We start from the raw sequence: 15,168 nt of genomic DNA, 5'->3' as shown, positions 1-15,168 counted from the left end.
TTATGCGTATGTTGCTATATTTTATAGTGTCGGTAGGTCTCTTAAGCTCTGTTCATATTTTTTCATTCTTTTCGTTAGCCTAAATAATCTCAATTGGCCAAATTTGCTGTTGAATCTCTCTAGTTTCTCATTCATTATTATACTCTTCAACTCCAGAGGTTTTATCTGGCTCCTTTTAAGGCTTTCCTGGTAGCTCAGTGGGTAAAGAATCTGCCTGCCACTGCAGGAGACATAGGTTCAATTCTTGATCCAGGAAAATCCCCTGGAGAAAGAAATGGTAACCCACTTCAGTTTTCTTGCCTAGAAATCCTCATGGACAGAGGAGTCTGGTGGGCTACAGTGCAAGGAGTCAAAGAGTTGGACTCAGCGACTGAACAACAACTTTGGCTTCCCAGATGGCATTAGTGATAAAGAATCTGCCTGTCAATGGAAGAGACAAAAGAAATGAAGGGTCAATCCCTGGGTTGGGAAGATCCCCTGGAGGGCACAGCAACCCATTCCAGGATTCTTGCCTGGAGAATCCCATGGACTGAGGAGCCTGATTACAGTCCATAGGGCTGCCCAGAGTCACACATGACTGAAGTGACTTAACACACACATACTTTAAATAATTTTCTCTCTTTGTTGGTAGTTTCTATTTGGCATTGCCGGTCCTTTAGATCTTTGTGCATGCCTTTCATTAGTTCTTTGAGCATATTTTAAATTGTTGATATAAGTTTTTATCTAGCAAGTCCAATGTCTGAGCTTCCTCCTGGATGGTTACTAATTTCATTTTTCCTATGTATGGGTCATATTCTTATTTCTTCCAGGTCTTGTGATTTTTGTTGGAAGTCGATCTCTTTGACCCACTTCCTGAGTCAGGAAGATCCCCTGTAGAAAAAAGTGGCAAACCACTCCAGTATTCTTGCCTGGGATATCTCATGGACACAGACCGATACTGTGACCGTGCTGTAAACCTGATTCTCCTCCCTCCCTAGTTGGTTGTTGCTCCTTGTTGTAGTCATTGGTCCAACTTTTTAAATGATTTTTCTGAACTGATTTTGTAAGGTCTGTGTTCTTTGCTGTGTTTAGCCACTGAAATTGTCATTCCATTAGCTTAGTGATCACCTGGTGTTTCATCGGAGATTTCCTGGAATGCCCAGATTCAGCTGATTTTTCTTAATTAATTGTTCACTTTATTGCTGTGAATCCTTGATTTTTTTCCCAGAATATAAATTTGGTTCTGACTATCCTTGCCAGTTTATTGTCAGATTTTGTAGAGGGACAGGCTTTTATTGTTTCCTATCCACAAGTCTTCTCTGATGTCACCCACTATTTTATCTAAGAAAAAGAATGGAGATTCTATCTACCTACTATCTACATCTGCTATGTAGAAATACAAAAAAAAAAAAAAAAAAAAAAAAAAAAAAAAAGAGAGAGAGAGAGAAAAATAAACCATGAAATTTAAATGGTTCCTGGTGGGAGGAGGTAACAGTTATAGAAGCTGCTGCTGCTGCTGCTAAGTCGCTTTAGTCCTGTCCGACTCTGTGTGACCCCATAGAAGGCAGCCCACTAGGCTCCCCCGTCCCTCAGATTCTCCAGGCAAGAATACTGGAGTGGGTTGCCATTTCCTTCTCCAATGCATGAAAGTGAAAAGTGAAAGTGAAGTCGCTCAGTCGTGTCCGACTCTTTGTGACCCCATGGATTGTAGCCTACCAGGCTCCTCCATCCATGGGATTTTCCAGGCAATAGTACTGGAGTGGGTTGCCATTTCCTTCTCCAGGGGATCTTCCCGACCCAGGGGTAGAACCTAGGTCTCCTGCATTGCAGACACTTTACCCTCTCAGCCATCAGGGAAGTCCATTAGTCACTAAGTCGTATCCAATTCTTTTGTGCTCCCATGGACTGTAGCCCGCCAGGAACCTCTGTCCATGGGATTTCCCAGGCAAGAATACTGGAATGGTTTGCCATGCCCTCCTCCAGGGGATCTTCGTGACGCTGGGATAAAAGCCACATCTCTTATGTCTTCTGCATTTGCAGGCAGGTTCTTTATGACTAGCACCACCTGGGAAGCCAGAGTTGTTGTTCAGTCACTAAGTTGTGTCCAGTTCTTTGTGACCCCATGAAATGTAGCCTTCCAGGCTTCTCTGTCTTTTGCATTGGCAGGTAGGTTATTTATCACTGAGTCACCAGGGAAGTCCCCACATATTTTAAATAATTATAAAAAAAAAATTAAAGGATTACCTAAACAAACCATTTTTTGAATCATAAACTTGCTAAAGCCTAACATTTATGTGGATAAGTTTAGATTTCAACTCAAGCAGTTTAATAACAGATGCTACAATAGTAAGTATTATGCTAAACTAGGTAGTATTGAGAGACGTAACACAGGCCAATTACCTAGCAACTCAATAAACATTAGCACCGTTCCAATACCTTAGGAGCTCCCCTGGTGGAGCTAGTGGTAAAGAATACACCTGCCAATGCAGGAGATAGAAGCAGGTTTGATCCCTGGGCCAGGAAGATCCCCTGAAGGAGGTCATGGCAACCCACTCCAGTATTCTTGCCTGGAGAATCCCATGGACAGAGTCTGGTGGGCTACAGTCCATAGGGTGGCAGAATCAGACACTACTGAAGCAACTTAGCATGCATACATACACTGATACTTTATTCGAGGCAAGAAAGCATACTTTGTCATCTTTGTTCTAGGCCCATTCACAGGGCTTATTATGTCTAATCAGTGAAAACGATAAATCAGGGCTATGATTATAAACATCTGACCCTCAAGCCACCTTTGACTAATGATGAGGAAAAAAGTGCATATTATTAATAGTTATCTTAGTTTCACATTTTCTATATAAAAATGAAGGTTTGGAAAACATTATTTTCGATCATGCAGACATACACGAACACTTCGCTTGACTCCAACTTGGACACCCCACAGGGAACTGAATAAAAGTGTTCATCAAAATTGAAATACCTTCCACCCCTATTTTCTGTTACCAGCACAACTAATCCACATGTAGCAGATATATTCCTTTCTCCCAGGGAACCACATCCTATTTTGCCAGCAACTCTTCACTACTTTGCTTCTTTAAATTATACTGCAACTCCAACCACCACTCTGCATTTCCACTGTTCACACTTGTATTTCCTACCTGGTCTACAGAATGGTCAAACTAGCTTTTTTCAGCCTCCATTCTTATCTTTTTCTAAATTTGTTTTCCATTATGCCCCTAGAGTATCTTTACAGAAAATAAATTGAGCATTCAACCCTTTAAATGTGTTCAGTAATTGCTTTGCTTCTATCGATTATTCAGTTTTCTTGTCATTTAGTGTGCCGATTTTTCAGAACATTTTCCTAAAAGACTCAAGACTCAGCAGAATTGTTTCAGTCTCCGTGGGTGATAAGACAGAAGCTGGATGGATAAGGTTCTCTTGTCATCTCTATTCTTCAACCTTCAAACACACCTGCTCGTTGTGTTTACAGATCTTTGTTTGTGCAGCAGATTGCCTAGCTTGCGCTCGCCATGCTTTCCTCCTGGCCGTCTCTTCAGATCCTGTGTACTGTTACAGTCTTCTTCACAGGCCCTGTATACCCAGCCATTTCAGGCTTCAGTTTGCTGAATTAAAGATGTTTCATACATGTATTGGTTGAACAGCAATTTCTTCCACGTGTAATGCTATTCTCTGTGGCTTAGGAAACCTCTGAAGCCATCTCAGTTTAGAAATGATGAAAATTAAAAAAGCCCCAAGTCCGTTTGTTGTTTTCCTTCTGGGTTCCTATAGCGCTCTATACACACTTGTACAATGTCTACAACTCTTGTCTCATGATTTACTAACACTTGTAACCTTGGAGCGCCAAATAATTGATGCTTTTGAACTATGGTGTTGAAGACTCTTGAGAGTCCCTTGGACTGCAAGGAGATCCAACCAGTCCATCCTAAAGGAACTCAGTCCTGAATGTTCATTGGAAGGACTGATGCTGAAGCTGAAACTCCAATACTTTGGCCACCTGATGTGAAGAGCTGACTCATTTGAAAAGACCCTGATGCTGGGAAAGATTGAGGGCAGAAGAAGAAGGGGACGACAGAGGATGAGATGGTGGGATGGCATCACTGACTCAATGGACATGGGTTTGGGTGGGCTCCAGGAGTTGGTGATGGACAGGGAGGCATGGTGTGCTGCAGTTCTTGGAGTTGCAGAGTGGGACTCGACTGAGCGACTGAACTAAACTGTGACTTTGGACAAATAACCTCTTTGATACCTTGATTTCCTCATCTGTAAAATGAGCATCAGTATGGTATAATATCTAGCTCACAGAGATGTTGGAAAGGTTAAATGTGGTAATATGTGAAAGGGTTTAAACAAGTGCTTGGCACATTAGATATATTCAAATGTTAGATATAACTATGATTACTAGTAATATCACCAACTACCACTATTCATCTATGTGGGTCTATTAAACTGTGAGCTCTGAAGGCTTATTCTTGTACCACTAGCACCTAACTCATGACAAAAACTCAGTGTTGGAAGGAACTGATCTATATTCTGTAGTATGCAAGGAATATGGTGGTCATTCATTATTATCCTCAGGTTAAAATCATTTGTTTTCTAGTGCCTCCAGCTACTTTTTATAAGAAATATTATTAATATGAAACTTGTAGCTTCTTTATACTTTTTGTGACAAATTAAAATTAGTTTATTATTTGATTTATTTAGAAGGGAGAGGCAATTTCCTTTTACCTAATATACTTCAATGTGACCCCATGGACTGTAGCCCATGTAGGCTCCTCAGTCGATGGGATTTTTCAGGCATGAATACTGGAGTGGGTTGCCATTTCATTTTCCAGGGGATCTTCCCGACCCAGGGATTGAACCCGGGTCTCCTGCATTGTAGGCAGACGCTTTACCATCTGAGCTACCAGGGAAGCACACAATATATTTCAATAGACTTATCTAATTAACCCAACGTAATGGTTAAGGATGTGTTAATTTGGTTGAAGCCTAGAAATGTTGTCAAACATCATTCTAGATGTTTCTGTGTGTGCTTTTGGATAAGATTAACACTTAAATCTGTGGCCTCTGAGTAAAGCGGATTTCCCTCCGGAATGTGGGTGGGCCTATGCATGTAATTAGTTGAAGCCCTGGATTAAAAAAAAAGGCTAACCTCCCCTGAAAAATGGCAACTTTTGCAGCAGACAGCTTTTGGACTTAACTGTGACATCAGCTCTTCTTTGGGTCTACTGCCTGAGAGGCTACTCTGTAGGTTCTGGACTTGTCAGCCTCATTTGCAAAATGCAATTCCTTAAAATAAATCTCTCTTCTCTAGACTAATACACCATTGAATGTATACATGAAATTAAGTTACAGACCAGGCTATAATCACTTACAGGAAAAAAGCCTGTATTTGGAAAGTTTAGAATTGAAAATATATATTGTGTGTGTGTGCATATATATATATATATATATATACACACACACACACACAAATTATATGTACCAGGGAATTAAGAATCCCTGATTTCATTTTTGTTCTTTTATTCTCTTTGATAACACACTATAATCTATGCAGAATAAAAAAACAAAAAGGAGATAAATTATAGCAGCTTTATTTTAAATTTCAAAATTGTATTTTTCATGTAATCGAAACAAAACTTAAATCATGTAGATGAATACAAAGATGAACATACATGCTTTAAACACTGACAAAATCTAGTTACAATATATTTTTAAACAAAGTTTTCTATTTTCACAACATAGTGAAAAACTATATTCATAAAAATGTTGGAAAATATAATAATGTATTCTCTTTTCAAGTATATATGGCTCTGAAGGTACTTTAATAATCTATATACAACGCATCCAACAGATTTATAACAACACTTTCCTTCAGTTAATAGTCTATTCACTGTGATTCACAGTTCATCACTTAAGGAACTCTCCTGGTTAGAATCACAATCACATTTTAAATGTTTGGTCAAAGCATGAAAATACCAGTTCCTGGCACAATGCGTAGAAGGAAAATAGGCTGCAAGAAGGTATCCTCAGATAAAGACAATCTTTAAGCTTCAGAGCAATCTTTGGGGCAAGTGGTACCTTATTCTCATAAAGGAAAAGTCTTTACTGCTGAGGGCACTGGGTCTCTGGAGTTGACTTGGAGGACACATACACAGTAGGGTATGATTTCTTACAAGCTGCTTTTTCCCGTTTGCTTGCAGTTTCTTTCCCTTGTTTAACTTCTCTTTGAAGCCTTGATTCAGCAGCTAACCTACAGGCATTAAAGCATCCATTCTGAATTCAAATGTGGTCAGGAAAAATTAAAGAAGAAATAATCCTATAGTATAATGGATCTCTTAATGAGACAAGGTGATTTTTTTTTAAGGTATTTAAGAAAAAAAATTACAGTTGACTCCAATACAATTAAAAAAAACTAAATCACTGCCTTGCTAAAAATATTTTCTATCAGTAGGCTTAATTTTTCAAATGTCTAAAGAAATATCTTTAAGGCTGATAAAAAGTCATGGCAGTCTAAAATAAAGAATTAAAATATAATGATACCTATCATGATAAACATATCTAACAAAAAATGTTTAATGCTAGAGCACTGTATTAATGTTAACATGACTCAACAAAAGCAAATGCAAGATAAAAACTAACAAGGAATCCTGGGCTGCATGTATATCTAAATATCCCATTAAAAAACTCGAATTTCAACTAGCAAAATAATAGTTTAAGAAAAAATAAACAATGAAGAAATATTTTAAAGGGCCTATACAGATATTTTATAGCAAGAGCATCAATTAAATTTATAAAGCATGCAACAGTGAATCTCCTAACAGAAGCCATGTTTATTATTATAATATTATCATAGGATAATCATGCAGAGGACAAAAGGCTGGAAACATCTGAAGTTAGCAGATAGACTCACACACACACACACACACACACACACAAACACACAAACAAATGTTTTGTTATTTTGTTTTTGTTTAAGGAGAAGGTGATGGCACCCCACTCCAGTACTCTTGCCTGGAAAATCCCATGGACGGAGGAGCCTGGTGGGTTGCAGTCCATGGGGTCGCTAAGAGTCGGACACGACTGAGCGACTTCACTTTCACTTTTCACTTTCATGCATTGGAGAAGGAAATGGCAACCCACTCCAGTGTTCTTGCCTGGAGAATCCCAGGGACGGTGGAGCCTGGTGGGCTGCCGTCTATGAGGTCGCACAGAGTCGGACACGACTGAAGCGACTTAGCAGTAGCAGCAGCAGCAGCAAGACAAAAAAATTTCAACATGCTATTTGAGTCAAACAAGTAGCTGAACATTTGCTTGAATAATTTTTATTAAGCAAAAAAAGGCAGAAGAAGAAATGAAGACAACATAGATAGTAAGATTTGCATTGATCAGTTCTGGAAATTCACCTCCAGAAATATACAATGGTCAAGCACACATACACAATGAATCACATATACACAAGCGTAACTTGTTGAATTCAATTCACAATTAGTTGAAACTGTGTGTGTGTCAGGTAGCATTCATTTAAAGGTACCCCTTTCCTTGAGAATATTAAGCTTTTAGTTCAAGTGACTTATAGGTTATAATGCTATTACATAAAAATTCAAGAAATGGAGTAATACATTACTCCAATTAACAAAAACTGCAATATTGTTGAAATGCTTCCATTGTTGAATACTACATTTAGTAAAATGTAAAATGTCTTATTTTGTACGTCTCCATTAAGACTGATGTAGTACCTTAAAGATCTAGTACCACCTTAAAGATCTCCTTTCATAGCGACAATCCAAGCTAACTATTTTCATACCAACATGGTTAATTTTTAAAATATCTATTTATTTTAATTCCACTATCATTCCACTGCATAAAGACATCCTTCATCTTTATCACCCTTTTTCGCCTTCTCTGTTTTCCTCATTCGCTTCTTTTTTGCCCATCCTTGGTCCTGCTACACACATCAGGAACGTGCTTTTACGCCACCCTAACCTCAGTCACTGGACCTACCGTTCCCTTCCACTCACTTTCTCTTACCGTCTTTCTGGCCTCTATTATTTTAATTTTTTAAAAAATGTTAATTCCTACAGACATGTATGTCTGACACCTCGTCTTTTAGTCACAAACTCAATTATGCAAAAACTAGAGGCTTTGAAGTTTGGGTGTAAATTGAAAACGAATACCTTTGATATTTTAAAATGTCAGAATAGGTATTAAAGCACATGCTTGAAGGCTTAGAATAAACAATTTCAAAAGCCATAAAAAAATTTCACCTGAGAGTTTTTTGGAAGGCTGAAATACTAATTGGAAAGCCCTTTTAGGAGGTAAGGTAATTTTTCTTTCAGGTCACTCCTGAACCAGGAAAAAAATAACTACATTTATTCAAAACAACAAAACATTCAGAGATGTACTAGACTTGTGACAGAGAAAAGTGCTACTGTTTAAAATAATTCCCTTATTCAGGAGTCTTTTCCCCTTGCAATCATCTTAGTCTTTCTTAAAGTTTTAGAAAATTGGAAGGTAGGTAGATGAAACTGGGGAATTATACTGCATACAATACTAAGAAAATAGATTAAGAAACAGACAGCACAGTTCATGCAGCGATAGAGACAAGATGGAGAGGGCTGCTCGCTGCCTTGCAGGAGAGACGACACTGACCTGGGAGAGTTAGGGGTGTTTCTGCTTCTTTCACTTAAGGCTTCCGAGTCAGCTGGAACTCCTATAAGTTTCACACACTTCTTTTCCTTTCTTGGCTGAATATCCATGGACAGATTTTTGTAAGGAGGGAGAATGACTCCTGATGTGCTTACAGAAACTGGCTTTTCTAGCTGCGAGTTGTTATCTTCCAAACCGTTAGAACAGGATTGTGCCCGCGCTTCCCATGGGGGTCGTCTGTGATCCTCTTCCCCAGCGGCACTGGTGGCGCAAGCACCATGAGGGGCGCTTCTACCCACAGGCAGGACCTCACGTCTCTTTTTGAGTACAGGCACTTCAATTTTCTCTGAGAATAAAAACAATTAAAAAATGCATTTAGTCAATATGTCAAAGATACAATCAACGTAAGGTAGAACTAGCTATAAATGTATTTGTTTTCCTTTGTTTTCCATGCCTGTTTCTTTAAAAACTATTCATCTCCTTACTGAAATACACTGTCTTTAATTCTTTCTTTTTTATGGATTCCATTAACTATATCTTTGCAAGGTTATCTGCCTATAAATTTTTCCTTGGGACCTCAATATATTTGACTGTAGGAATAAACACTTAAATGTTCTCTTCTAGGCATACAAAAAAGATCTTCATGACCCAGATAATCACAATGGTGTGATCACTCACCTAGAGCCAGACAACCTGGAATGAGAAGTCAAGTGGGCCTTAGGAAGCATCACTATGAACAAAGCTAGTGGAGGTGATGGAATTCCAGTTGAGCTATTTTGAATCCTAAAAGATGATGCTGTGAAAGTGCTGCACTCATTATGCCAGCAAATTTGGAAAACTCAGCAGTGGCTACAGGACTGTAAAAGGTCAGTTTTCATTTCAATCCCAAAGAAAGGCAATGCCAAAGAATGCTCAAACTACCTCACAATTACACTCATCTCACATGCTAGCAAAGTAATGCTCAAAATTCTCCAAGCCAGGCTTCAATAGTATGTGAACTATGAACTTCCAGATGTTCAACCTGGATTTAGAAAAGGCAGATGAACCATAGATCAAATTGCCAACATCCGCTGGATCAAGAAAAAGCAAGAGAATTCCAGAAAAATATCTACTTCTGCTTTATTGACTATGCCAAAGCCTTTGACTGTGTGGATCACAACAAACTCTGGAAAATTCTTAAAGACATGGGAATACCTGACCAGCCTCTTGAGAAATCTGTATGCAGGTCAAGAAGCAGCAGTTAGAACTGGACATGGAACAACAGACTGGTTCCAAATAGGAAAAGGAGTATGTCAAGGCTGTATATTGTCACTCCACTTATTTAACTTATATGCAGAGTACCTCATAAGATATGCTGGGCTGGATGAAGCACAAGCTGGAATCAAGATTGCCGGGAGAAATATCAATAACCTCAGATATGCAGATGACACCACCCTTATGGCAGAAAGCAAGAACTAAAGAGCCTCTTGATGACAGTGAAAGAGGAGAGTGAAAACATTGGCTTAAAACTCAACATTCAGAAAACTAAGATCATGGCATCTTGTCCCATTACTTCATGGCAAATAGATGGGGAAACAGTAGAAACAGTGTCAGACTTTGGGCTCCAAAATCACTGCAGATGGTGACTGTAGCCATGTAAAAGATGCTTGCTCCTTGGAAGAAAAGCTATGACAAACCTTGAAAACTTATTAAAAAGCAGAGACATTACTTTGCCAACAAACATCCGTCTCGTCAAAGCTACGGTTTTTCCAGTAGTCATGTATGCATGTGAGAGTTGGACTATAAAGAAAGCTGAGCACTTAAGAATTGATGCATTTGAACTGTGGTGTTGGAGAAGACTCTTGAGAGTCCCTTGGACTGCAAGGAGATCCAACCAGTCCATCCTAAAGGAAATTAGTCCTGAATATTCATTGGAAGGACTGATGCTGAAGCTGAAACTCCAATACTTTGGCCACTTGATGTAAAGAACTGACTCATTTGAAAAGACCCTGATGCTGAGAAAGATTGATGGCACAAGAAGGGGACGATAGAGGATGAGATGGTTGGATGGCATCACTGACTCAATGGACATGAGTTTGAGTAAACTCCACGAGTTGGTGATGGACAGGGAGGCCTGGCGTGCTGCAGTCCATGGGGTTGCAAAGAGTTGGGCACGACTGAGCGACTGATCTGATTGACTGAACTGAGGGTTATTATAAAAGTTGCATGGGGTTTCAGCATGGAAATTAGGAAGGATATAGTGCATAAGAGTCAAGCAATCCAGGTACAAATCCTAGTGCTAACAACACTCAGCAGCTGAGTGACCTTGGAAAAGTACTTAACCTCTCTGAGCATTGTTTTCTTACTTTTTTTTAAGCTTGAATAATAATAATCATTTACTGATCAGCTAAGTAGAAAGCACTGTGGTAACTGCTATTTGCTTTTACACTTAATCTAAAACACAATCTATGTTTTTGTAATTTATAAAATGGAATTAAAAGCACTAATTGAGTGAACACTCAGTAGTGTGTTATAAGGATTAACATAACATCATTCCATCTCCTATGCAGGTCTAGATATACAGTCACAGAATAATCATTCTAATACTTTTTCTGTTTTCCAAAACTAACATTCTTTCATTTTCAGAATCAAAATATTAATTAAGTTGGAGAAACCACAGTTGACTGTGGGGCTGGTGTTCCTGCTCTACACTGTTGTTTTTAAATCATTATTTTCCTTTCTCTTGCACTGCTTCTTTGAAATCCACATCATCAATATTCACTATACTTCCTCCTGCTTGCACTGCTTAGTTCAGCAGACCTTTGAAATTTGAAGTGGATAACTCTTAATCAGGACTCTATTAATCAGAGAAGGGGAAAAAGATGAGAGAAAGAGAAGCCTTTTTAAACTATAAAGAAACCTTATTATTGCTGACAATCTGCCCCCTATTGTTGAGAATCACTCCTGTCCCTGAAATGATGATGAAGAGAGAGTTGTAGGCATGTGAACGGTGTAGGGGCAAAAATGGCTGAAAGTCTATAACCTAGAACATGTAACAGAACTTTTTTTGGCCTAAGAACCATCACATTCTTAGACTCCATTATTTTAGGTTTTCTATGAACAGTTACTATTAACTAATATAGCTTTTGCAAAGAGTTGACTCATTGGAAAAGACTCTGATGCTGGGAGGGATTGGGGGCAGGAAGAGAAGGGGACGACAGAGGATGAGATGGCTGGATGGCATCACCGACTTGATGGACGTGAGTCTGAGTGAACTCTGGGAGTTGGTGATGGACAGGGAGGCCTGGCGTGCTGCGATTCATGGGGTTGCAAAGAGTCAGACACGACTGAGCAACTGAACTGAATATAGCTCTTAAACATCAGTTACCTCAACAAAACTGAACTCTTTGGTATTACATAAGATGCTGCAATCTTAAATGGAAAAGGCTCAAATGTTAAGGAATACTCATTTTATTCATGCACATCCAATACACAGTTCTCTTTCCTACAAATTCTGTAGCAATACATTTATTTTATTAAATATAGATACAAAGTCACCAATTAGTTTGTAATGAGGTTTCCATAAAGCTGTAGAAAGAAAAAAAATTGATATGATTTCTCAGAGCTTCTCACGATATAAAAGACAAAATATATGATACATTCATACCTTCAGGTTCATACTTCAGTTTTAGCTCATCTAATTTAGCTCTCAGTTTCATATTTTCACTTTGGGAAAGCTGGAGGTGCCTTTCATTTAAAAAAAGTTTCCGCTCAATATCCAGAGCCCGCTGGCTCTCAAGTAGTGCTTTCATCCGCTGGATGGACAATTCACCTTTGATGCTTTCACTTTCTTTGCTACATTAATTTAAAAAAAAAAGAGAGAGAACCAAGGACTATTAACATAGCACATGAAATACATAGTTTTTAGTACAAACTATTTGTTTAGTTGCTAAGTTGTGTCCAACTCTCTTGTAACCCCATGGACTGTAGCCTGTCAGGCTACATGGGATTCCCCAGGCAAGAATACTGGAGTGGGTTGCCATTTTCTTCTCCAGAGGATCTTCCCTATCCAGGGATCAAACCCACATTTCTTGCATCTCCTGCATTGGCAGGCACATTCTTTACCACTGACCCACCTGGAAAGCCCACCAATTGTTTACTATATTATATATTTTAACTCTTAGTAAAACATATTTCCCTGGTGTTTTTTAGTAACAAAGAAAGAATAAGCAAAATAAGATTTAACAATAGCAGTTTCAAATAAAAAAACTCATGCATTTTTCAAAGGAAATGGACAAAGAGGGGCATACTTTCCACATTTACACATGTATAAATAAACTCCTTTAAGTTTTAAATTACATGATATTTATTCTTAAAAAAATTAGGTTATAAGAACATTTTCTAAAGTTCTTTATATTTGCTAATTGAAGGGCTTTAAGAAAAACAAAACACTAAAAACATTTAATTATTCATTTAAAGTATTTTTCTTCAATAACCAGTAATAATTATATCTTTGGCAATGTAAAGACAAAGCTACTACCACTTATTACAAGCAAGTGAACAGAGTCTCTGTCTTTCTAAGCATCCAACACTTACTTTAAGTTGTCCAGCTTTATTTGAAGTAAATCTGTGTAATAGGTGTCATCTTCCAGAGCAACAGAGTTGGCTGAAGGCTTAGATTCCATACTTTCATACAGACTCTAAAGAAAACAAAAATTCTTACTACTTAGATAATAATTTAGGTTGGCATAGGTTTATTAATATCAGTTACCATTACTGAATGCTTATCACATCCACGTAACTCACTCCCTTTCTGAAGCAGGTATAGGAGGAGCACTCCTCTGTTACAGATGAGGGAACTGGCTCACAATACTACAGGCAAGTAGACTGACAAGAGAGAACCTGAACACAGCTCTGTCTCCACAGCCTATGCTCCTAATCACACCTGTGTCCTCCCTCTGGTTCCTCTCTCCTGGCTTTTAATATGGAAGAAACAAATACTCACTGGGAAAGTGCTGCACTCAATATGCCAGCAAATCTGCAAAACTCAGCAGTGGCCACAGGACTGGAAAAGGTCAGTTTTCATCCCAATCCCAAAGCCTTAATTCCAGCCTTATAAAACAGCCATAAATAACAAAAATATGAAAAAGAGTGGAAATCCGTATAGTTATTTTTGGTGCCCGCTCTTCTGAGATTCTGAAAGAATCTCTGTACAATTTCTCTAAGGAAAAAAAATGTAAATCTGCTTAAAAGTATGTAAACAAATTCAGAGATTGCAGGTAAAAGCCCTTAATTTAAAGCCATACTTTTGGAAGTATAGTGCAGAGTATACTGGTGAGCCACATACACCTTTTTTCAAGTTCAACCAAAATTGCAGTCCTTTAAACAGTTCTTGTAAGAGAAAGAAAATTATATAAGCTTAAAATTTTACACCAATAGCTAGTTTTATAATAATAGCTACAATTTAGAACGTTGACATTATTAACGTTTACAAAGTTTGTCATTTATAAGCTGTGATTAGTTCTTTAGTGAGAAGATAGATATCTGTGCTCCCTAAGTTAATTTATAAATTCAATGTACTCCTAATAAAAATGCCAACAAACTTTTTTTTTTGAGCTAGACGAGATGTTCATAGGGAAAAACAGACATGAAAGGAGAGAAAAAATGCTGAGAAAGCAAAGCTGTGGTGGGAGAAGAGCCCTATCAGACAAAACGTAACTGTAAAACCTCTAAAATTAAAAGTATGGCACTGATGTTAGAAAAGCAGGCCAATCGAATAGAATGGAAAATCCAGAAACAGACTCAAGCATATATGAAAATTTGATATATGATAAAGATGTTATATTAAATCACTGCTATCAAGACTGACTTTTAAATAAATGATGCTGGGACAACTGGCTAGTTATTTGGAAAAGGTAAAATTAGATTTATACCTCACCCTATACACAAGAATAAACTTCAATCGACATCAGGTCTCTAAATGTAAAATGTGAAACCATACAAACACTACTAGAAAACATGCGTCAGTTTCTCTATATACCCATGCAAGTAAATAAACCTATGAAAACATGCTAAAATTCACTCATTATTACAAAAATAGAAATTAAGACTACACTGAGATACCATTTCTTATCTATCAATCCAGCAAAAATTTTTTAAAATAATACATTCTATTGGTGAGGTGACAGAGAAATGAGCGCTATGATACGGTGCTAGTTTACTTTGACTCAGCAATTATACTGTAGGAATTATTCAGGATGATACATCTATAATAAGGAAACACACATACATGCAAAATACACTTTGTAGCACTGTACATAATTGCAAAATACTGGAAATAATCTAAATACCCAGACAGAGGAGAATGTATGAGAACCCATACATCAGAATCCTCTGTTGCTGTGAATTAGGAAGATCTCTCTAAACTAGATGAAGTGATTTCCAGGTTAAAATAAAAAAAAAAGGAAACTATAAAAGACTATCTATGCTATGCCACATTTTGTCCAAGAAATAAAAAGGGAAGATAAAGCCTACATAAAGCTG

General features: G+C 37.9%; 1 protein-coding gene across 7 annotated transcripts in view; it reads right to left on the bottom strand.

The window, feature by feature from the left end:
• Window positions 1-5,575: 5,575 nt before the first annotated feature.
• The window catches only part of SPDL1 (spindle apparatus coiled-coil protein 1), a 33,935-nt gene continuing 24,342 nt past the window's right edge, over window positions 5,576-15,168 (bottom strand). For 6 of the 7 annotated variants that reach the window (XM_025270813.3, XM_025270814.3, XM_025270810.3 and 3 more), the window contains exons 9-11: window positions 13,222-13,325; window positions 12,293-12,480; window positions 7,307-8,992 (exon numbers count right to left, since the gene is read on the bottom strand). In XM_025270813.3, the coding sequence (XP_025126598.3) occupies window positions 8,451-8,992; window positions 12,293-12,480; window positions 13,222-13,325 (834 nt within the window). In that variant the 3' untranslated portion in view covers window positions 7,307-8,450. Of the gene's footprint in view, window positions 6,251-7,306; window positions 8,993-12,292; window positions 12,481-13,221; window positions 13,326-15,168 lie in introns of those variants that run through there. The other variant, XM_044932383.2, reaches the window with a different exon arrangement.

This window comes from Bubalus bubalis, chromosome 19 (assembly GCF_019923935.1).
Source record: "Bubalus bubalis isolate 160015118507 breed Murrah chromosome 19, NDDB_SH_1, whole genome shotgun sequence".
Classification (NCBI taxonomy): domain Eukaryota; kingdom Metazoa; phylum Chordata; class Mammalia; order Artiodactyla; family Bovidae; genus Bubalus; species Bubalus bubalis.
This window is presented reverse-complemented; position numbering and strand designations above follow the sequence as displayed.